Source organism: Ursus americanus, chromosome 19 (assembly GCF_024610735.1).
Source record: "Ursus americanus isolate L20-20 chromosome 19, mUrsAme1.1.p, whole genome shotgun sequence".
In the NCBI taxonomy this organism is placed as follows: domain Eukaryota; kingdom Metazoa; phylum Chordata; class Mammalia; order Carnivora; family Ursidae; genus Ursus; species Ursus americanus.
The window spans coordinates 45,117,473-45,141,011 of NC_142145.1; the positions used below are offsets into that span (position 1 = coordinate 45,117,473).

Consider the following 23,539-nt stretch of genomic DNA (forward strand, 5'->3'; position numbering starts at 1 on the left):
CAGTGCAATGTGAAGGGGAGATTTGCTAGTGTATGGGAATACCTTGGTAAAGAGAAATTTTATTGTAAAATTATCTATATAACAAATAAAAATGCCTTATATTTTCCCATTTTTAGGAAGAAGTAAGTCTAATTTAGGCTGGACACCTCTTCATCTGGCATGCTATTTTGGACATAGGCAAGTGGTCCAGGATCTGTTAAAGGTATGTTTATAGCTTTAATTTTTAAATGAGTAAAATACTGCTATTATGGAAATTACAAAAGTCTTAGAAAAGCCGACTAACCATAATGGTTTATTTAACACTAACACACTTTGCTAAGTACATGAATTAGGTTAGCTTGATGATTAATTAAAATTCTATTCTTTTAGTCATTTGATTTTTTTTATTGACTTTTTAGAATTACAAAAGTGAATATATGAATTAATGTGAAGATATTAGTTTTTAATATGACAGTTAAAAAAAAATAACCAAAGCACATCCTAAATAATTCAAAAATGATGCCAGAATCTCTTAATGAGCACCATATGATTTAAGAGCTCACATTTTTTCTATGATAACTTTTCACATTGGTATTCCTGAAATTGTGGATTGTCTTAAAATTGGGCTGTATGTTTAAATAGCGGCATCTTTTTCTTTACTGAAAAGTTACCGGATTTTCTCCACCAATTTAATATTTCATTCACAGCTCTTTTCTCAGTATGAGGGTTTCTAAAGTAGAGTGAAGGTCTGTAGATTTTTGAAGGAAAATAGCTTTTTACTCTTCTACCTACCAGGTAGACTTTTACCTTTCAAGAAGCTTTACTGTTTTACTATGAATTGAATTAAATTTTAGTAATGACAACCAATGAATATTAACATTTTAATTTTGAGATATTTAATATATTTTTGGGGTGCCTGACTGGTTCATTTGGTAGAGCATGCAACTCTTGATTTCCGGGTAAGTTTGAGCCGCCATGTTGGGTGTCAAGATTACTTCTTAAAAATAAATTCTTTAAAAAGTCTTAAGGAATTCTTTTCACTTTTGTGTGTTGACATGTGGAAGGTATCTAAAATTCTCATGTTTGTCAGGCTGGTGCAGAAGTGAATGTATTGAATGACATGGGAGACACGCCGCTTCATCGAGCTGCCTTTACAGGACGAAAGGTGAAAATATTCCATGTTCAGTGTTTGCAAGTGAAATATTTGGAAGATCAGTCACATGGTTTTTTATAACTCTATGAATAGCAACTGGGCAAAGCCACAAGAAATACATAAGCCAGCACTTTGGGTCACAAGGTCACAAGCTTAGAATCAAACAATGAGGTCAGGTACTTCCACTCTGGCATCCTGATAGGAGCTCTTTCAGTCCCTGCTCCTGTCCTCTAGGGATGGGGAACTCCTGATTGTTCCTTTTTTTAAAAAAATATGCTCATTGAGGTAGAATTTTATGTTGCGTGAAACTCACCTACGGTAAATGCACATTTCAGTGATTCTTGGTACATTTACACAGTTGTGCAGCCCTCACAATCCAGTTTTAGAACATTTCCGTCAGCTCACAAAGCTTCCTCATGCCTGTTCGTGTTCATTCCCTGCTGGTCTCCCACGCCTCAGGCTACCACCGATTGGCTTTCTATCTCTAGGATGTTTGTCTTTTCTAGAAATTCTTATAAACAAAGTCACCCAAACCTTTGTGTCTGGCTTCTTTAATTTAGCATGCTATTGTTGTTATCCATGCCATAGCATCCACATATCGGTAACTTCTTCCTTTTTATGGCTTAATAACATTCCATTTTATGGCTGTACCACATTTTTAATCTTTTCACTGTTTACTGGAAGGACTCTTTTCCTATTACATTGTGTTGGCACCCTTGGTGAAATGAATTGACCAGAAATTTCTAGACTTTTTGTTGTCTTCCTTTGAGCTGTATCGTTACATCAGTACTATACTGTTTTTATTACAGTGGCTTTATAATTGAGTTTTGATATTGGGTGGTCTGAGTTTTCCAACTGTGATTTAAATTTTTTTTGGCTATTTTCAGTCAAAAGTTTGTATTTCCATGGGCACCTGGGTGGCTCATTCGGTTAAGTGTCCGACTCTTGGGTTTGGCTTAGGTCATGATCGCAGGGCCATGAGATCCAGCCCAGCATTGGGCTCTGCACTCAGTGCGGAGTCTACTTGAGATTCTCTCTGCCCACCTCCCCCCACTTGTTCGCTGCCCCCCCCAGCCAAAATAAATAAATATTTAACAAAAAGTTTTTATTTCCATATAAATTTTAGGATCATGATAATTCCTACAGAAATACCTGTTGGGATTTTGATGTTGTGTTGTCTAGAATCCATAGATCCATTTGGAAAGAACGGCCACTTTAACAACATTGAGTCTTCCAATCCATGAATGTGAAATGCCTGTTCCTTTATTTAGATCTTTAATTTCTCCTGGCAATGTTTTGAAGTTTTCCATGTGCAGATCTTATACTCCTATTAAATTTATTTCCAGGCGTTGTATTCTTTTTGATGCTATTTTGAATGGAATTTTTCTTTTAATTTGCTTTTCTGATTTCTTGTTGCAACTATATGGAAGGACAAGTTGGTCTTTTGTTGTTAGTCTGAATCCTGTGTCCGTGCTGAACTTGTTCATTAGTTCTAGTAGGTTTTTATAAATTCCATAGGATTTTTCTACACACTGGATCATATCATCTGAGAGAAAGACAAGTGTACTTCCTTTCCAATCTGGATGGTTTTCCCCTGCTCTTTATTTTACTAGATCCTAGTATACTGTTGAATAAATATGATGAGAGTAGAAATCCTTGTTTTTTGATCCTAGGGGAATAGTATCTAGTATTTTACCAGTAAGTATGGTGTTTGTGGGTTTCTCTTAGATGCTCTTAATTAGGTTGAAGTGTTATTCTATTTCTAGTTGGTTGAAAGTTTTTATCATTAATGGATGTCAAATGCTATTCCTGTCTTTTGAGATAATCATGTGATTTTTTAAATAGTCTATTAATATAGTATATTACATTAATTTGGGGATGTTAAGCATTCCTGTGTAAATCCCACTTGATATTGGATAATTGTTTTTATGTGTTGCTGGATTCTGTTTGATAATATTTTAAGGGTTTTTTGGGTCTATATTCATGAGAGATACTGCTTTATAGTCTTGTTTCCTTGAGATTTGTTTATTTGACTTTGGTAACAGGGTGATAGTGGCCTTATAGAATGAGTTGGAAAGTGTTCTCCTGTTTTCTGAAATAGTTTGTGAAGGATTGGTATCATTAGTTCTTTAAATATGTGGTAGAATTCACCAGGTAAGCCGTCTGTGCTTGGACTTTCTGTGTGGGAAGGTTTTAAATTACTGAAACAACTTTATTATATGTAGGTCTGATTTTCTGTTTCTTCCTGAGTCTACTTTGGTTATTTTGTCTTTCTGCATATTTTTCCATTTCACCTAAGTTGTCTAATTTCTTGGCATAAAGTTAATAATCTCCTGTGATTTTTTCATCTGTAGGGTTGGTAATGATAGCCGCTATTTCATTTGTTTTGGCTAATTCATGTAATCTTTTTGTCTTGGTTAGTTTGGCTAAAGATTTATCAATTTCATTCTTTAAGACTAGACATGATTTTATTGATATTCCTTATTTTTCTGTTTATTTCATTAATTTCTGTTCTTACCTTATTTCTCTCTTCTGCTTTTTAGTTTTCTTTTTTTTCCTTAAAGTGAAGGCTTAGCTTATTGATTTGAGTCGTTTGTTCTTTTCTAGTACAGGCATTTAAAGCTATAAATTTTCACTTTAGCAGTATACATTTTGACATGTTGTGTTTTTGTTTTCTTTTAAGATACTTTCTGACATTTTTGTGGTTTCTTCTTTGACCCATAGGGAAGTAAGGATTATTTAGAAGTATGTCTGCCACATATTTGGAGATTTTTCCGAATTTCTTTCCATTGTAGATTTCTGATTTCCCTTATGATCAGATAACATACTTCTATTTATTGAAGAATATGAAATTCTTTTAAAATTTATTAGGGGGTTGCATGGGTGGTTCAGTCTGTTAAATGTCCAACTCGTGATTTCAGCTCAGGTCTCGATCTCTTGAATTCTTGTGAATTCAAGCCCCATGTTGGGCTCCATGCTGGGCATGGAGCCTACTTAAAAATAAATAAATATAATTTATTAGGAATTAACTTATGGTATAGGATTTGATCTACTTGGGAGAATGTTCTTTGAGTGCTTGAGAAGAATGTATATTATGTTTTGGGGGTGTAGCATTCTATAAATGTCCAATGGGTTAGTTGATAGCGTTGTTCAAATCATTTATCCTTAACTGATTTTCTGTTTTATCAAATATTGAGAGTGTGGTATTAAAGTCTAGCTATAATTCTGGAATTCTGTAGTTTCAGTTTTGTCAGTTTTTGCTTTATGAATCTTGGGGCCCTTTTAGGTCCATATCCATTTATAATGGGGTTATATGGAATATATTACATACCGTATATCTTCCTCATGTATTGATATTTTTTATTACAAAATGTTTTTGCCTTCAGTAATATTTGTCATAAAGTTTTATTATATAGCTAGTCTAGCTGTCTTATGGTTACTGGTTGCATTATATATTTTTTTCTACCTTCCCCCCCCCCAACTTCTAGCTTTGAGTATAAAGTCTATCTCTTGTAGATAGCATATGATTCAGTTGTGTCAGGTTTTTCTTTTTTAGTATAGTTGACACAATATTACATGCATTTCAGGTGTACAGCTCTGTGATTCGACAAGTTTTTTATACCTTATGCTATGTTCACAGCAAGTGTAGCTACCATCTGTCCTATTACATCCGTATTACAATATCATTGAATATATTCCTTGTGCTCTGCTTATTTCAGTGGCTTACTCATTCTGTAACTGGAGGCATGTATCTCTTCTCCCCTTCTCCCATTTTACCCACTTCCCAGCCCCCTTCTCCTCTGGTAACCATTAGTTCTCTGTATTTATAGTTCTGATTCTGCTTTTTGTTCACTCATTTTTTTATAGACTCCTTTTATGAGTGGAGTATAGCATATTTGTCTTAGTCTGACTTATTTCACTTCGCATAATACCCTCTAGGTCCACGCATATTGTCTCAAATGGTGCAGTTGCATCCTTTTTTATGGCTATGTAATATTCCTCGCGCGCGCGCGCGTGTGTGTGTGTGTGTGTGTGATCTTCCTTATCCATTTATCTATTGATGGACACTTAGGTTGCTTCCATGTCTTGACTATGGTAAAGAATGCTGCAGTAAACAGGGTACACCTTTTTGAGTTTTCATTTTCTCTGGGTAAATGTCCAATAGTGGAATTATTGGATTATATGGCATTCCTATTTTTAATTTTTTGAGCAACCTCCATAGTGTTTTCCATAGTGGCTGTACCAATTTACATTACTACCAACAGTGAGTGCATGGGGGTTCCTTTTTCTCCACATCCTCGCCAACACTTGTTTTCTTGTCTTTTTGATTTTAGCCATTCTGACAGGTACAAGGTGTTATCTCATTGTGGTTTGATTTGCATTTCCCTGATGAGTGATGTTGAGCATATTTTCATGTGTCTTTTGGCCACCTGTTCATTGTGTGTTTTTTATCTAGTCTGACAGTTTCTGCCTTTTGATTTAATGTTTATTCACATTTAATAACAATTTTTGGTTTACATCCTTGATTTTTGTATTTGTTTTCTATGTCTCAGATTTTTTGCTCTTCTGTTCCTCCTTTACTGCCTTTTGTGTTACAAATATTGTTTAGTGTAAAATTCTAATCCTTTGTATATTAAAGTTTTTTGAGCATATTTATAATAGCAGCTTTGCACTCTGTCTGCTAAATTCAACATACAGGCCCACTGACCCACTGACAGTCTGTTTCTCTTATCTGCAGTTTTCTCATTATGGGTGTCTTATTTCTTTGCATGTCTCACAAGTTTTTATTTAAAACTGGACATTTTTTTATAATGCATTTTAACAACTCAATTCTGACTTGTCCACTTTCAGGTTATTTTTTGTTTTATTAATTTGTCTGCATCTGTGAAATCTGGAATATGCCAGGCCTCCTGGTAGCTCTGCTCTTTCTTAAAAAAAAAAATGTTTTTATGTTTTAGCATGGTTTCTGTTATGGACCAGATATGTCCCCCTAAAATTCATATGTTGAAATCCTATCCCTCCAATATGATGGTATTAGGAGATGGGGGTAGGTGACAGGTGGGAATAGCCTGCGGCTTCAAGGCTAAAGATGCCTGGGGCGCCTGGGTGGCACAGCGGTTAAGCGTCTGCCTTCGGCTCAGGGCGTGATCTCGGCGATCTGGGATCGAGCCCCACATCAGGCTCCTCTGCTATGAGCCTGCTTCTTCCTCTCCCACTCCCCCTGCTTGTGTTCCCTCTCTCGCTGGCTATCTCTATCTCTGTCGAATAAATAAATAAAATCTTTAAAAAAAAAAAAAAAAAAAAAAAAAAAGATGCCTGATGAGCTCGCCTGACGTTCTAGTTCCCTTGAACATGCCTCTCAATTTGTTTGTCTTTATTGAACTTCCAGCCCCATGAAATGATTAGTTTTGTTCAGTTTTACTCCCTTTTCAGGATGATAGTTCTCTGATCTCTTCGCACCACCGGAGCCAAAAATTGCTTTACCCCTTTTCCTGATTTTTTTTTTCCGATAATTTGAATGATCTGGTAAATGACCTGTGTATGGTATAGGGTTTATTTGATTACTGACCATAGTTTAATATCCCTAAAGATTATTTTAAAATCTTACACTAAGATTTTTGTGCATTTATCACAAGTCAATAAATTTATTGTTTCACACTTTTTATTCTAATGTGTAGGTTGAACTAATTGTGTAAATTACCATGAATGAACCTTGTAAGTATGTGCTTAATAAGCATGTTTGATATAGTGCTTTTTACACCATGACATTCTGTCTGCTTGTATGTTGATACTTGCGAGCCAGATATGGAGTCTCGCTAAAGCTGAGAAAAATGTACCTTTTACAGTGTTAAAAAAAAAAAAAAAAACGGGTAAATTGCTATACTTGACTCTATGGTATTTCAAAAATGAGCTGCAGATAGTTTAATTTGCCTCCATATATGATCTACTCGCTCTTTACCTTCATAGCCCTGCGCTACTCGTTTTTCTTCTGTGTAAGCAAGTTCTCTGGGTAGACCTGGACCAGGGGGATGGAATGGCATTCTTGACAGTGCCGCTCGGATTCTGTCTCCATAAATTCTTTGCTGACTTGCTGTAGCTGGAAGAAAGCCATGCTTTTCCAGATCTCCTAAGCATATTACATCACTTTTTTTCATCTTGTACCTTGTAGTTACTGTGGTGCATGTCTTTACTGCTAGATTGCATTAATCTTGCTTTCAAGGAATTAACACATTTCAGCTTTTGTATTTTTGACAAGCATAGCACATGTCTTTCTGCCCGTTTCTAAATACCTACATCAGATCAGCTCAGTTATCTGTACTTGGTTCTTCACATATTTGTCCATTTCTGCTGGATTCTTGAACTTCAAACATGAGACTATGCTAAATTGGACCTTAGCTTGGTTTCGAACATTAGCATATATATCATATTATCTCTTGTATGAGAAAATTTAGCTGAAGCTAAATGGGTACCTTACATAGGAAACTTGAAAAATTTATATGCTTAATATTTAAGCATGATTGAATTTTGCAGAAAGTTTAATTTTCTAATTGTCCTCATGAAAAGAATCCAATTATCTTGTTCTGATGTGGTCCTTTACCAAGAATATAATTTAAAATATGGTAGTGAGATTCTGTGATTTAATAACTAGAATGAGTTGAAAAGGGATTTGGTTTGTTATTAAAGCACTTTACATTTTTGTCCTTTGGAACATATAAAATCTCCCAAAGTTTTGTGAGGAACCTTCAGGCTTTTCTTGGTAATTAGTGACCCCTAGTGTTGATAAAAAAATAACATACCAGAATTTTAAGATGTACTTAGCATTTGTTCTTTTTAAGTTTTTGTCTTTTATGATCATTATAAACTAGGCATATAATCGATACAGTAAATAATTGGATTGTGGTACTGACCTTTGTGTTGGCTTACTATTTTCTAGCAGAACTGAGAAGATATTTTAAATGAATGCTTCCTATGTTGTGTGCCTCAGAAATTGTGTATTTGTCACCTGGCATATAGAAGATACATATAATCCTGAGGCTTATATAAAGTTATCTATCTTGTTTCCTAAGTTATCATCTCATGCTTATGTTTTAAATGCCTACTCTGTATCAGGCACTGCACAAATGACCTGATATGTATTGATTCATTTAATAGAAAATGACAACCCTGAAACATAGGCATAAACATTGCCATTTCTTACAGTTTGGGCTTTCCAGGAAGCCAGCTAAGCTGGAGATGAGTGTGCAACAGGTTAATTGGAGTGCTTTGGGGTCACACTGGTGGGAGGGTGGGAGGCTAGCAGGAGTGGGCAGAGGCTGAAGTCGAGCTGTGATGCGCTCTCGAGGGGTGCCTCAGCCAACTGGGGGGGGGCTCTGCAGGAGAGGTGACCCTTCAGAGCTGTCCCAATTTGAGGTGAGAGAACTCAGCCTTGGTGGTGCAGGCTGCCCTGGGAAGGGACGTGAACTTGCGCAAGGCAGCCCTTTTCAGCTGAGGTGATCCCTGGAGTGACTGAAGGGCACTCCCAGCATCTAGGGTACTAAGTCCTTTATTCCTCAGGATGGGGCTGGACTGTGCAGCACAGCTTCAACCACAGCCCACCCTTTATTCTGCTCACATTTGCTTCTTCATAGGCTTCTGGGTGCAGCCCCTTCAGGTTCCAGTGGGCCTCTCCCCCTAGGAGAAGCTTACAGGAGGAAGGATAGTGGGGCAGACTATAGCCCCTGTTGCTGTAGCTGACCTTTGAGCCACCACTGAATCCTCTTCTTCCTCTTCTATTGTCCATTCTAGACACACCCTCCCCTTGGCTAGCACATCTGGTCTTCGTGGCTTCCAGTGCTGTGACTCAGGCCCTCATCGCTGGGGATCTAAGGAGGCCATGCCCTTCCTAAGCTTGGGGTTGCCACACTTGTTCATTTATTGTCAAAGCTGGATCACGGAATCTTGAGAGACACCTAAGTGTATCATCTGCATGCCAGACATACTCCTCCATTTCCCCATTGTGTATAGTCCTACTTTCTTCTGATGTTCAAGTTCAGTTACTTCTGCTAAAATGGTGACTCTTCTTGCCTCTCCTTTGATACAGGAGCCGGGTGTTCAGGCACCGTTTCTCATCTTCTGGCATAGGCATCAGAGCATTATCCTTAAGTGTGGATTATGCTGCCCCAGAACCTGAAGAAGCCAGTTGGGCATTGTGCTTCCTTCTCTGTTTTAGGAAGTGCAAGATGGAATAATTTGTTCTTTACTTTGGAGACAATGTCCTGATATTACCCAGACCACTGAACCTTTAAAACGTTACTAACATGGCATAGTCCCTGAATTCTTCCTAAGATTTATTTTCTACTCCCTGGAGCATTCTGCCTTACCAAGGCTTTCAACATTCTAGTCTCTTCTTGCTCATCTCGTTCTATTAACATGATGTCATTGGTAAAGCAGACCCGTGTGATGGTCTGCAGGATGGCCAAATGGCTGAGGCAAAACTGTAAATGTATACTTTGCCTATGAGAATACAAACTGGTTTTGATCTTTTTTCCTAATTGGGAAAGAGAAGAATACATATGTCAGATTAGTTGCTGCGTCCCATGTCCTTAGGTAGTTCTAGCAAAGATAGCATGTTTTGCAGAGTGGCTATCATTGGGGCTATTTGAATTTATGAAAGTCCACTGTCATCCTCCACATTCTGTCTGGTTTTTGTAGTGTTAAACTGGTGAATTAAATGGTAATATGATAGGGACCATCAGCTCTACATTCTGAGGTTTTCTGTTTGTCTTTAAAATATGCTCCATGCCCAGTGAGGAGCCCACTGTGGGGCTTAAACTCATGACCTTGAGATTAAAATCTGAACTGAGATCAAGAGTCACTTAATCTACTGAGCCACCCAGGTGCCCCTGCATTCTGAGCTTTTTAAGGATGGCACTGATATCTGCCATTCTAACCCATATGGGGTATTTGTTTTGATTTATTTTGGCCAGGGGATGGGGGAAGGCAATTTTGGCCCTTCATTTGGCCCTTACCCTATACTATAGACCAAGGAAGCCACATGAGACTTTGCCAACAATTAAGTGCATCTATTCCAATTATGTATTCATGGACTGGGCGGCGGGGGTGGGGCACACAGTGACTACTGGGTGTGATTGTGGACCCAGCGCATGCACTGTGAGCCAGACCTGGACCAAGGTTTCATTTATTATCTCACCTTTAAGTATTCCCCCTTTCTAAGTGAGGAGCCAGATGACACTTAGGTTCTCTTGGCATCAGTGTCAACTTGGACCTTATACCTAACAATTCCTGAAATGTTTGGATATTCCTCTTTCCCCAGTATAGTTACTTGAGTAAATGGTCGTTAGTCCCTTTGGGAATAGTCTAGGAAACTCATGGCTGTGTACATTTGGTTTGCTGTTGCAAAGTCTTTCCTTCCAGAATCTGGTCTCTCCTTTAATAGTTTTCAGTCCAAAATTGATTCAGGTCCAGAAACTGGACCAGGTGTCATGACTTCTTCAGTGACTGTCTTCAGCTTCTGACCGCTCATCATTGACTTTTTTTGATGGTATGAATTGAGTTTTTACTTGGGTGGTTCCTCGCGACATAGACAAAGCAGTGCCCACCCCCCCAAAGGGGTCAAAATGCCATAAATGCCACTGCAGACCATGAAACGTTTTATTTTAATTTTAATTTTTTTAATATTTTATTTATTCACGAGAGACAGAGGCAGAGGCCAAGGGAGAAGCAGGCTCCCCATGGAGCAGGAAGACTGATGGGAAACTTAAAACCACGACCCTGAGCTCATGACCTGACCCGAAGGCACTCTTAACCGACTGAGCCACCCAGGTGCCTTCTCTTTTTTATTTTTGATAAAAGATAAAATTTTTATTATCTTTGATTTATTTTTATCTTTGATTTCCTTTATCAATGCTAAATAGCTTTCAGCATGCGAGTCCTTGACATGCTTTATTAGATTTAGCCCTAGGTAGTTTAGTTTTACTAATTATGAATTTTTTTTAACATTTTTTATTATGATGTTAGTCACCATACAGTAGTACATCCTTAGTTTTTGATGTAGTGTTCCATGATTCATTGTTTGCATATAATACCCAGTGCTCCATGCAATACGTGCCCTCCTTAATATCCATCACCAGCCTAGCCCAATCCCCCACCCCCTCTGAAACCCTCAGTTTGTTTCCCAGGTCCATAGTCTCTCGTGGTTCATTCCCCCTTCTGTTTACCCCCCCTTCATTCTTCTCTTCCTTCTACCAATTTCCTTGCTATTCCTTATGTTCCATAAATGAGTGAAACTATATGATAGTTGTCTTTCTCTGCTTGACTTATTTCACTTACCATCATCTCCAGTCCCGTCCATGTTGCTGCAAATGTTGGGTAATCGTTCTGATGGCTGAGTAATATTCCATTGTATATATGGACCACATCCATTCATCTGTTGAAGGGCATCTCGGCTCCTTCCACAGTTTAGCTATTGTGGACAATGCTGCTATGAACATTGGGATGCATAAGGCCCTTCTCTTTACTACGTCTGTATCTTTGGGGTAAATACCCAGTAGTGCAATTGCTGGGTCATAGGGTAGCTCTATTTTTAACTTTTTGAGGGACCTCCACACTGTTTTCAGAAAATGGGCAGAAGATATGAACAGACACTTTTTCAATGAAGACATACAAATGGCTAACCGACACATGAAAAAAATGTTCAAAATCATTAGCCATCAGGGAAATTCAAATCAAAACCACATTGAGATACCACCCTATGCTAGTTAGAATGGCAAAAATTGACAAGGCAAGAAGCAACAAATGTTGGAGAGGATGTGGAGAAAGGGGATCCCTCTTACACTGTTGGTGGGAATGCAAGTTGATACAGCCACCGTGGAAGGTTTTAAACAAGCAGCTTGGACATAGTACATAAGATCATACTGAGTGATGATATTGTGCCTGGAAAGGCCTAGAGGATACGTTGTTAACCAAAGTGGGAAGAAATGACTGGTGGAAAAGGCACCAGCAGCACCGAAAACCTTACTGAGCATTATCTTCTGAAGTCTAGGGCTGCCATTAGGAAATGACATCGAAGACCTGGTTTACCGATAGCAGTGGGATATGCAGGGGGCATGTGTCATAGGAACCTGCAACATTAGAGGCCTGGAGGTGGCACCTAGACATCAGAAGCCAGGTGGATGCAATTATAGTACTGAGCAGTGAGTTCAGAGGGGCAAGGTCGGGAGGACCGGCCTGCAGAGAGTTATGGAAATGGCTAACAGCGTGGCATTCCTGAGGGCAAATTACATGGGCATGTGGTAGCAGATACTACTATTGTCATTTTTTCCTTTTTTTTTTTTTTTTTTTTTTTTTTGCTTTTTAACTCGTTTTTGTTGGATTGGAAGCTACCGCAGCATACAAATTCTTTAGTACCTTATTACACATTTGTTAGGCTGACATAATTCCACGGCTACTGGTTGCTCAGTTCTGTTTCTTCTTTCTGTTCCATCCCTCTCCCTCTTCACTTTTTCCTCTTAGGTCAGTAGAGATTAGTCAAATAGTGTCGTCAGGTTTACTGATCTTTCCTGACCAGTGCCCTGATGTCTACTGATACTATCGAAGACGTTCCTTATTTCTGTTGCTGTGATTTTTTTTTTTTTTTTAAGATTTTATTTATTTGACAGACAGCCAATGAGAGAAGGAACACAGGCAAGGGGAGTGGGAGAGGAAGAAGCAGGCTCCCAGTGGAGGATCCTGATGTGGGGCTCGATCCCAGGACTCTAGGATCATGCCCTGAGCCGAAGGCAGACGCTTAACGACTGAGCCACCCAGGTGCCCTGCTGTTACCGTGATTTTTATTTCTAGCATTTTCTCTTATGTAGTCCACCTTTTCCACTAGACCTTTTGATGTAATAATCATAGTTATTTTAAGTTCTCTGTCTGATCGTTTCAACAACTTGGTCATTTCTGTGTCATTCTGTTGATCATTTTGTTTCTTGACAGTGGCTTGTTTTTTTTGTTTTTTTTTTTTGGTGTCTGCTAATTTTTTATGGAATGTTAAACAGTGTGTATAAGCTAGTAGAGACAGAGGTAAATAGTATTGGGCCTGGAAATGGGCATACCTCTTCTTAGTGTGGGAGGGAGGTTGAATCAGTTTAGTCTAGAGTAGGTCTGAGCTTGGGTTATGTTGTTCCCTTGTTTACCTTCGGTGCACCACTGGCTTCAAATTACTATTTCCAAATTCAGTATTGCCACTGTAGAAGTTGCAGGCTGATTTTTCTGGAGGGTTTTTTGTTGTTGCTTTGTGGTTTTTTTTGGTGTTCTTTTGTTTGTTTGTTTCCTGATGTTCCTGCTTCACCCTAAGCTTTAGGCCTTTCTGGTGTGCCTTGTGCCTCAGCGTTTCTCTCCATGCTGTTGCTTCTCCCCCATTAATGGACTACTCTTGCTTGTTCTCAGTACTTGGTAATCTTGGGGTCAGAGGAGGGGACAAAGTGAGTTGTGTTGTCCTGGTCCAGCATACATCTTAAGCCTTGTGCCCCTCCTTAAGGGACAGGGGTTTCTTAGGTGGTTCCTCATCAGTGATCCTGCTCCAGTAACAGTAAGAGACCTTTAATGGAATGGGTCCTTGATTGTTTCTTGTCCCTCTGCTTGGTTGAAAGGATCTTCACTGTACCCTGTGGATGAAAGATTTGCTGCCCTTCTCACAGTAGTGTTATTCTTTAAAGAATAATGTAAGGCAGAAAGGCTTGCTTGGGGCTTTGTGTCTTTTCTGCAGTAGTGGCAGCTCCCTCCTCTGGGCCTGCACCACTGAGGGTAAGACTTTATCTGGTCACCTACCTGAACCTACATCTGCCCCCCGCCCCCGCCTTTTTTTTTTTTTTTTTAAAGCACCAGGAGGAGTCTGCAGGTGGATAGGAGTTTCCTTTATGCCTGTGGTTCGCAGAGGTTCTGTGTTCTCACGCTAGTGTTTCAGCCTGTAGCAATTCATTAAAAATTTCAGCCGAATTCTTTTATCTGCTTGTTTGGCAGTCCCTGGCTTACTGCCGTACTTATAAGTGAGCCAGTGCTTATTTGGGGGCAGTTTCCTTAGATTTCACTACAGACATATCTCAAAGATACTGCAGGTTCATTTCCAGGCAACTGCAGTCAAGCAAATATCACAACAAAGTAAGTCACATGAACTTTTTAGTATCCTGGTACATGTAAAATTTACATTTACACTGTAGTCTGTTAAGTGTGCAGTAGCATTATATCTAACAAAACAATGTATATACTTGAACTAAAAATATCTTATTGCTAAAAAATGCTAACTATCATCTGAGCTTTTTTGCTGGTGGGGGGGTCTTACCTTCATGTTGATGGTGATTGCTGAAGGTTGGGATGGCTGTGGCAGTTTCTTAAAATAGAACAAAATGAAATTTGCCACATAGATGAACTCTTCCTTTCATGAGCCATTTCTCTGTAGCATGTGATGCTGTTTGATAGCATTTTACCCACAGTAGAACTTCTTTCACAATTAGTCCACCCTCTCAAAATCCTGCCATCATCAACTAAGTTTATGTAATATTCTAGACCTTTTGCTGTTATTTCAACAATCTTTACAGCATCTTCCCCGGGAGTAGATTCCATCCCAAGAAACCACTCTTTGCTCATCCGTAAAAAGCAACTCTTCATCTGTGAAAATTCTGTCATGAGCTTGCAGCAGGTCAGTCCCATCTTCAGGCTCCACTTCTAATGCTGGCTCTCTTGCTGTTTCCACCACATCTGCAATGACTTCCTCCACTGAAGTCCGGAACCCCTCAAAGTCACCCATGGGGGTTGGAATCAGCTTCTTCCAAACTCATATTACTGTTGATAGTATTTTGTCTTCTTCTTTTGAATCACAGATGTTCTTAATGGCATCTAGAATGGTGAATCCTTTCCAGAAGGTTTTCAATTTACTCTTCTCAAATCCATCAAAGGAATCACTGTGGCAGCTATGGCCTTATGAAATGTATTAAGTCCTAAGACTTTGAAGTTGAAATTACTTCTTGATCTATGGGCTGAATAGATGTTGTGTTAACAGGCATGAAAACAATCTGTTTCATTGTACATCCTCATCAGAGCTCTTAGGTGACCAGGTGTATTGTCAATGAGCAGTAATATTTTGAAAGGAATCTTTTTTTCTGAGCAATAGGTTTCAACCGTGGGCTGAAAATATTTAGTCAACCATTTGTAAATAGACGTGGTATCATCCAAGCTTTGTTGTTCCATTTCTAAAACACAGGCAGAGCAGATTTAGCATAATTCTTCAGGGCCCTAGGATTTTCAGAATGCTAAATGAACATTGGCTTCAACTTAGTCACCCACTGCAGTAGCCCTAACAGGAGAGCCAGCCTGTCCTCTGAAGCTTTGAAGCTGAGCATTGACTTCTTTCTAATTGTGAAAGTCTAGATGGCATCTTCTTCCAAAATAAGGCTATTTCATATAGATTAGAAATCTGTTGTTCAGTGTAACCACCCTCATGAATGACCTTAGCTGGATCTTCTGGGTCACTGGCGGCAGCTTCTCCATCAGCACCTGCTGCTTCACCTCGCACTTTGATGTCATGAAGGTGGCTTCTTTCCTTAAACCTCATGAAACCCCCTCTGCCAGCGTCAGACTTTTCTCCTGCAGCCTCCTCACCTCTTTCAGCCTTCACAGAATTGAAGAGAGCCGAGGGCTGGCTCTGGATTAGGCTTTGGCTTAAGGGAATGTTCTAGCTGGTTTGGTCTTCTATCCAGGCTGCTCAAACTTTCTCCACCCCAGCCATAAGGCTGTTTCACTTTCTTATCACTGTGTGTTCATTGGAGTAACACTTTTAATTTCCTTCAAGAACTTTTCCTTGTACTCACAACTTGGCTGTTTGGCCTGCTGTGGACATGCCTTCCTCACTAAATTTAATCATTTCTGACTTGATTTAAAGTGAGAGATGCATGACTCTTCCTTCCACTTGAATGAACATTTAGAGGTCATCATAGAGGTAACTAATTGGCCTAATTTCAATATTGTGTCTCAGGGACTAGGGAGGCCACAGGAGAGAAAGATGGGGGCGGGGGGGGGAATGGTTGTTACTGGAGCAGTCAGAGCACACACAGCATTTACTGATAAGCTTGCTGTCTTCTGTGGGTATAGTTCATGGTGCCCCCAAAACTATTACAGTAGTAACATTAAAGGTCACTGATCACAGATCATTATAGCAAATATAGTAATGAAAAGGTTTGAAATAAAGTGAGAATAAGCAAAATGTGACACAGAAACATATAAAGTAAGCTAATGATGTTGGAAAAATGATTCTGATGGACTTGTTGGATTCAGGGTTGCCAAGAACCTTCAGTTTGTGTTAAAAACAAGATCTGCATGGGGCGCCTGGGTGGCTCAGTCGTTAGGCGTCTGCCTTCGGCTCAGGGCGTGATCCCGGAGTTCTGGGATCGAGCCCCACATCGGGCTCTTCCGCTGGGAGCCTGCTTCTTCCTCTCCCACTCCCCCTACTTGTGTTCCCTCTCTCGCTGGCTGTCTCTCTGTCAAATAAATAAATAAAAAATCTTAAAAAAAAAAAATCTGCAGAGCCCAATAAAATGTGATATGCCTGTAGTTGGTTGCTATGCCATCTCAGTTCTCTGGGTTCAGGCAAGGTAATCATTTTGAAGATTATCTGTTTTTTCCTCTTTTTTTTTTTTTTTTAGTTAGAGGGGGTGTGATGCACTTTCCAGCTTTCTAAATCCCATGTGGAATGTGCAAGTACCAGTTAATTTATGAAACAGGCTTTTCTTGTGGCAGCTTAGGTACCACACAGTCTTCAAAGAGTTCAATTACGTCGATCATGTGTCTGTGCCTTACATGTAGCAGTTAACGTTCAGCCCATCTTCGGGATCTTTAAGGGGCGCCTGGGTGGCTCAGTCGGTTGAGCATCTGACTCTTGGTTTTGGCTCGGGTAATGATCTCATGAGTGGTGGAATTGAGCCCTGCATTGGGCTCTGCGCTCAGTGTGGAATCTGTTGAGATTCTCTCTCCCTGTGCTCCTCCCACTAGTGCTCCCATGCCTGCTCACACGCACGCGCTCGCTCTCTCTCTCAAATAATAAATAAATCTCTTTAAAAGGCAAAAAAAAAAAAAAAAAATCTTTAAGACTTTGTGAGTTGCTTCTTTAAAAAAAATCTGCATGTAGCTGTGCATGTGTGTTTCTATTCAGTTTTATCATTCTGGAATTCTAGGTGACCAGTTAAAAGACCTTCATGATTGATTCTCTAATTCTCTTACCTTTTTTTTCCACCTGTGTTCCCTCTTAGGTATCTCTCCCTGACCTGCCCATTTATTGAAAGATATCCTCAAATCTATCTTCCAGTCCTTCTATTGAATATTTGATTTGCTGTTAACTTTTAAGAGTCCTTTATTTTTCTCTGAATGTTCCTTTTTGAAGCCTTCATTTCTTGCTTAACAAGGAAATAGCTCATTTTCTGCGAATATTATAGTTCTTTTTAAGGTTTTCTTTGTTTTTGTCTCAAGTTTGTTTGTTTTTTTCTTCTGTCTTGATCTTTGTCCTTTGTGTCAATCAGATCTCAAATCTTAGGTTGTAATTGGCTATCGATTCATGTTTATGAGTGACATTTCTCAAAACTTAGAGGCTCAATAAGCATGAGTAGGACTTGCTGACTTGTGGGCTTCATTGTAGGGTGAACTTTGTTGAATTTGTGGTGTTACTGTACCATTTTCATGATGTTTTCACTTAAGTGTATATAACACATATTGACCTCTATGCCTCAGATTTCCCATCTTTAAAAAGAGGTGTTATGGGGCACCTGGGTGGCTCCGATGGTTAAGCATCTGCCTTGGGCTCAGGTCATGATCCCAGGGTCCTGGGATAGAGCCCCACATTGGGTTCCCTGCTCAGCGGGGAACCTTCTTCTCCCTCTCCCTTTACTGGTCCCCCTGCTTATGCTCTCTTGCTCTGTCAAAATCTTTAAAAAAAAAAAAAAAAAAAAGTGTTAGTACCTACCATATAGGATTTTTGTGAAAACTTAAATAAGTTAGTAAAAGTAAAACTTTTAGAACAGTGGTACATAGTAAATGTTAATTAAATACTGGGTATCATTGTCTTTCATTTGTTTTGAAATAATTGTTTTTAAAAATATCAAATCTAGCCTTAAATTTGCTTAGTTTATTATGATCTTAAGAAATCATACATCATTTCTCAGATGTACTTCTGTTGATTCCACCCCCCCCAGTGAGAATTTGGATTTTTGGGAATACTTTATTTGCCTAAGTTTGAGAAATTATGTTTCTACATGTATGAATATTGGATAATTTAAACTTACCCTTTTAAGTCACTAGTTTTTAAAAGCCACTTTTTTAAAAAAATCAAGGTATAGTTGGGGAGCCTGGCTAACTCAGTTGGTGGAGCATGCGACTCTTAGTCTTGGGGTTTTGAGTTTGAGTCCCATGTTGGGTGTAGAGAATACTTAACATCTTTAAAAAAAAAAATGAGGTATAATTGATTTATAACATCAATTTCAGGTGTACAACCTAAGGATTCAATATTCATATATATATTGCAAAATAATCACAAAAAGTATAGTTAACATCTGTCACTGTACAGTTACATTTTTTTTTTAAGAACTTTTAAGATCTTTTAGCAACTTTCAAACATGCAGTTCAGTATTAACTATAGTCACCATGCTGTATATTACATCCCCATGACTTATTTACTTTATGACTGGAAGTTTGTACCTTTTGATCACCTGCACTCATTTCTCCCATCCCCCACCCCCTGCATCTGGCAACCATCAGTCTGTTCATCTTTGAGTTTGGTTTTTTTGTTTTTAGATTCCTATAAATAAAATCATATAGTATTTGTCTTTCTCTGTGACTTACTCAGCATAATGCCCTTATGGTCCATCCACGTTGTTGCAGTGGCAGTATCCCTCCCTTTTTATGGCTGAATAACATTCCATTGTTTATGTATACCACAGTTTCTTTATCCATTCATCCACTGATATTTAGGTTGTTTCCATATCTTGGCTGTTGTAAATAATGCTTCAACAAACATAGGCGTGTTGATATCTTTTTGGGTTAGTATTTTTGTTTTCTACACATAAGTACCCAGAAGTACAATTTCCTGATCAAATGGTAGTTCTATTTTTAATTTTTTGAGGAATCTTCATGCTGTTTTCTATAGCTGCACCCATTTACATTCCCACCAACAGTGTACACGAATTCCCCTTTTTTCCCCCCACATCCTCACCAACACTTGTTATTTTGATAACTGTCATTCTCAGAGGTGTGAGGTCATATCTCTGTGTGGTTCTGATTTATATTCACTGATGAATGATGATGTTAAACATCTTTTCGATAATGTCGGCCATCTTTTTTAGAAAAATGTCTATTTATTATTAATTAATTAAAGATTTTATTTATTTGACAGAGAGAGACACAGCGAGAGAGGGAACACAAACAGGGGGAGTGGGAGAAGGAGAAGCAGGCTTCCCGCTGATCAGGGAGCCCTATGAGGGGCTTGATCCCAGAACGCTGGGATCATGACCTGAGCCGAAGGCAGACGCTTAATGACTGAGCCACCCAGGCGCCCCAAAAATGTCTATTTAGATTCTCTGCTCATCTTTTTAAGATTTTTATTTTAGAGAGTGCAAGCTTGAGTGGGGGGAGGGGCAGAGGGAGAGAATCTCAAGCAAACTCTATGCTGAGCATGGAACCCAAGGCAGGGCTCAGTCCCATAACCCTGGGATCATGACCTGAGCTGAAACCAAGAGTCAGACGCCCAACTGACTGAGCCACCCAGGCACCCTCTCTGCTCATCTTTTAATTGGATTGTTTTTCTGCTATTGAGTTGTAGGAGTTCTTTATGTATTTTGGATTTTTTTTTTTTTTTAAGATTGTTATTTGAGCACAAGAGAGAGAGCAGGAGGGCATGTGTGAGCAGGAGTTGGAGGGCAGGAGGAGAGGCAGAAGGAGAGAAAGAAGCAGTCTCCCTGCTGATCAGGGAGCCCAGTGTGGGACTCAGTCCCAGGGCTCTGGGATCATGACCTGAGCCGAAGGCAGACGTTTAACTGACTGAGCCACCCAGGCGCCCCTGTATTTTGGATATTAACCCCTTATCAGATATAGAATCTGCAAATATTTTCTCCCAGTAAGTAGTTTGCCTTTTCATTTTGTTCATGGTTTCTTTTGCTGTGCAGAAGCTTTTTAGTTTATTTTTTACTTTTTGTTTTTAATTTTTTGCTTTTGAGATCAAATCTAAAAAATCATCACCAAGACACGTGTTAGGGAGATTACTGCCTCTGTTTCCTTCTAGGAGTTTTATGGCTTCTGGGTCTTAGGTTCAAAACTTTAATCCATTTAGAGTTAATTTTGTGTGTGGTGTCATATGGTGGTCCAGTTTCATTCTTTTTCATGTGACTGTCCAGTTTTCCCAGCACCATTCATTGAAGAGACCATCCTTTCCCAAACATTGTGGGTTCTTGGCTCCTTAAATTAATTGGCTATACATACATGGCATATGTTTGGTAGCTATATTTGAATTGTTTTAACACCTCTGTCTGTTTTCTCTAATACAGTTTATCAACATAGTGAAGCTCTTCCCCCCGCAAAAAAAAAAGTATTGTATTTTCCTTACAATTGTATTAAAGTTACAACCCATTGAGTTATTTTTCTTGAACTTCTAAATTCTAAGAGTTCAGTGAGCAAAATTTATAGAAGTTATTTTTTTCTAACTTTGAAACCTGAAGCCTACATTAAGAGATTGCTTTACAAGAAGTAAAATTTTCATGTGGAATTTAAAAGTAGATTTTTTTTTTTTTAAAGAGGGAGGGAGGGGATGGAAGGGACAGAGGGAGAGAGCGAGAATCCCAAGCAGGCTCCATGCCCAGTGCACAGCCTGATACAGGGCTTGATCTCAAAACCCTGAGATTATGACCTGAGCCAAAATCAAGAGTTGGACACGACTGAGCCACCCAGGCTCCCCTGAAGTAGATTAATTTTATAGGAAAAAAAAAAAAACTTTAAAAATCAACATGAGAATGGTCATAGCATCATTATTCATAATAGCCCAAAGATGGATACAACCCAAATGTTCATTAACTTATGAGTGGGTAAAGTGTGGTACACCCGTACAGTGGGAGTGTCATTAAGCAATACGAAGGAATGAAGTACTGATATATGCCAAAACACACAAGAACCTTGGAAACATGCTGAGTGAAAGAAACCAGACACAAAAGGCCGCCACATAATGGATAATTCCATTCATAGAAATACTCAGAATAGGCAAATCCATAGAGACAGAAGGTAGATTAGCGGGTTGCCAGAGGTGTAGGGGAAAGAGGATTGGGGAGCGATGGATAGGTAAGATTTCTTTTTGAGGTGATAAAGTGTTCTGAAATTAGATGGTGATGATTGTACATAATTCTGAATATACTAAAAGCCACAGAACTGTGTACTTTAAAAGGGTGAAATTTATGGTATGTGAATTATGTCCTAAAGCTGTTACTAAAAAATAATCTGGGTATGGACCCTTTTCAAGTGTTTCATCTGTTAGATGAGGTATTAAATAGGTTGAGAAATAACATTCCTTAACTTAAATGTGCTATGTGGTCCCAGACTAACCCTAATCATTTTTTAAGCAACTTTGGGATTTATTTCATACGCTATACAATTCACCCATCTAAAGTACACAATTCTGTGATTCAGGTATGTTGACAGACTTCTGCAGCCATCAACACAGTCAATTTTGGAACACTGTCATCATCCCAAAAAGAAACCACATACTTCGTCTCACCTCCAGGCGATTACTGATCTATCTTTATGAATTTGCCTATTCTGGACATCTCATGTAAATGGAATCATACAATACATGGTCTTCTGTTACTGGCTTCTTTTAGTATAAAATTTTCGAGGTTCATCCATGACGTGGCATATATTAGTACGTCATTCTTTTTTCTTGACAAATATGCCATTGTACGGACATTTGATCCACTCATTAGTTGATGGACGGACATTTGAGTTGTTTCCACTTTTCAGAGGGTATGAATAATGCTGCTCTGAAGATTTATGGTTAAGATTTTGTTGTTCAGTTCATTTCTCTTGGGTATATACCCAGCAGTGGCATTGCTGTATCATCTAGCATCTCTGCTTGGTGTTTTCCAGAGCTGTCACTGTTTTCCAAAGCCTCTGCATCATTTTACATTCCCGCTGGCATTGTGTGAAGGTTCCAGATTCTCCACGTCCTTGCCAACACTTGTTATGGTCAGCCTTCTTAATTTCAGGCACTGTAACTGTTATCAAATATCCTCTCATTTGGTTTTGATTTGCATTTCTGTAATGTAGGTGTTGAGCGTCTGTGTGCTGCTTGGCCATTCTTTGGAGAAATGTGTATTGAAGTCCTTTGCCTGTTTAAAATATATTTTTTTTAATTTTGAAGACTTAAGTTTTATAGAGCAGCTTCAGGTTCACAGCAAAATTGAGAGGAAGATAGAGATTTCTCACATGTGCCCTGTCCCTACCCATGCACAGTGTCCCCCATTATCAACATCCCCCCACCAGAGTGGTCCATTTGTTACAGCTGAGGAACCTGTGTTGACACAACCACACACACACACACACACACACACACGCACACAGTCCATAGTTTACCTTAGGTTTAATCTTGCACATTCTTTGGGTTAGGACAAATGTATAATAATATGCATCTATCATCATAGCATCTTAGAGTATTTTTACTGCCTCTATTCATTGTTCTCCCTAGCCCGGCCCCTGGCAACTACTGATCTTTTTTACTATCTCTAGTTTTGCCTTTTCCAGAATGTCATGTAGTTGGGCTCATACAGTATGTAGCCTTTTCAGATTCTTTGCCCATTTTTTAATCAGATTGTTTGGGGGTTTTTGTTTTAGGGGTTATTTATATATTCTGGACATACATTTATCAGGTGTATGATTTGTAAATATTTTCTCCTATTCTCTGGATTGCCTTTCACTCTCTTGATATACAAAGTTTTAAATCTTGATGTAGACTAATTTCTCTTTTTGCCTGTGCTTTTGGTGTCCTAGCCAAAAAATCATTGCAGAATCTGATGTCTTGAAGCTTTCCTGCTATTTTCTTCTAAGATCTTTATTGTTTTAGATCTTACACATAGGGTTTGGTCCATTTTGCTTTTTGTATATGGGGTAGGGTACAGATTTGATAATTTTTAACTATGGATATCCAGTTTTCCCAGCACCATTTATTGAAATTTTCCCTTTAGAATGGTCTTGGCACTCTTATTGAAAATCATTTGACCACATATGTGAGAGTTTATTTCTGGAGACTCTGTTGTATTCCACTGGCCTGTATGGCTGTCTTTATGCCCTTACCAGAGTTTTGATTACTGTAGCTTGAAGTAAGTTTTAAAATCAGGCAGTGTAAGATCTCCA

General features: G+C 38.9%; 1 protein-coding gene across 3 annotated transcripts in view; it reads left to right on the plus strand.

The window, feature by feature from the left end:
• The window catches only part of OSBPL1A (oxysterol binding protein like 1A), a 221,484-nt gene that overhangs the window by 23,981 nt on the left and 173,964 nt on the right, over window positions 1-23,539 (plus strand). For all 3 annotated transcript variants that reach the window (XM_087869914.1, XM_087869915.1, XM_045781786.2), the window contains 2 exons: window positions 117-202; window positions 1,070-1,144. In XM_087869914.1, coding sequence (XP_087726040.1) covers window positions 117-202; window positions 1,070-1,144 — 161 coding nt within the window. The remainder of the gene's footprint in view (window positions 1-116; window positions 203-1,069; window positions 1,145-23,539) is intronic.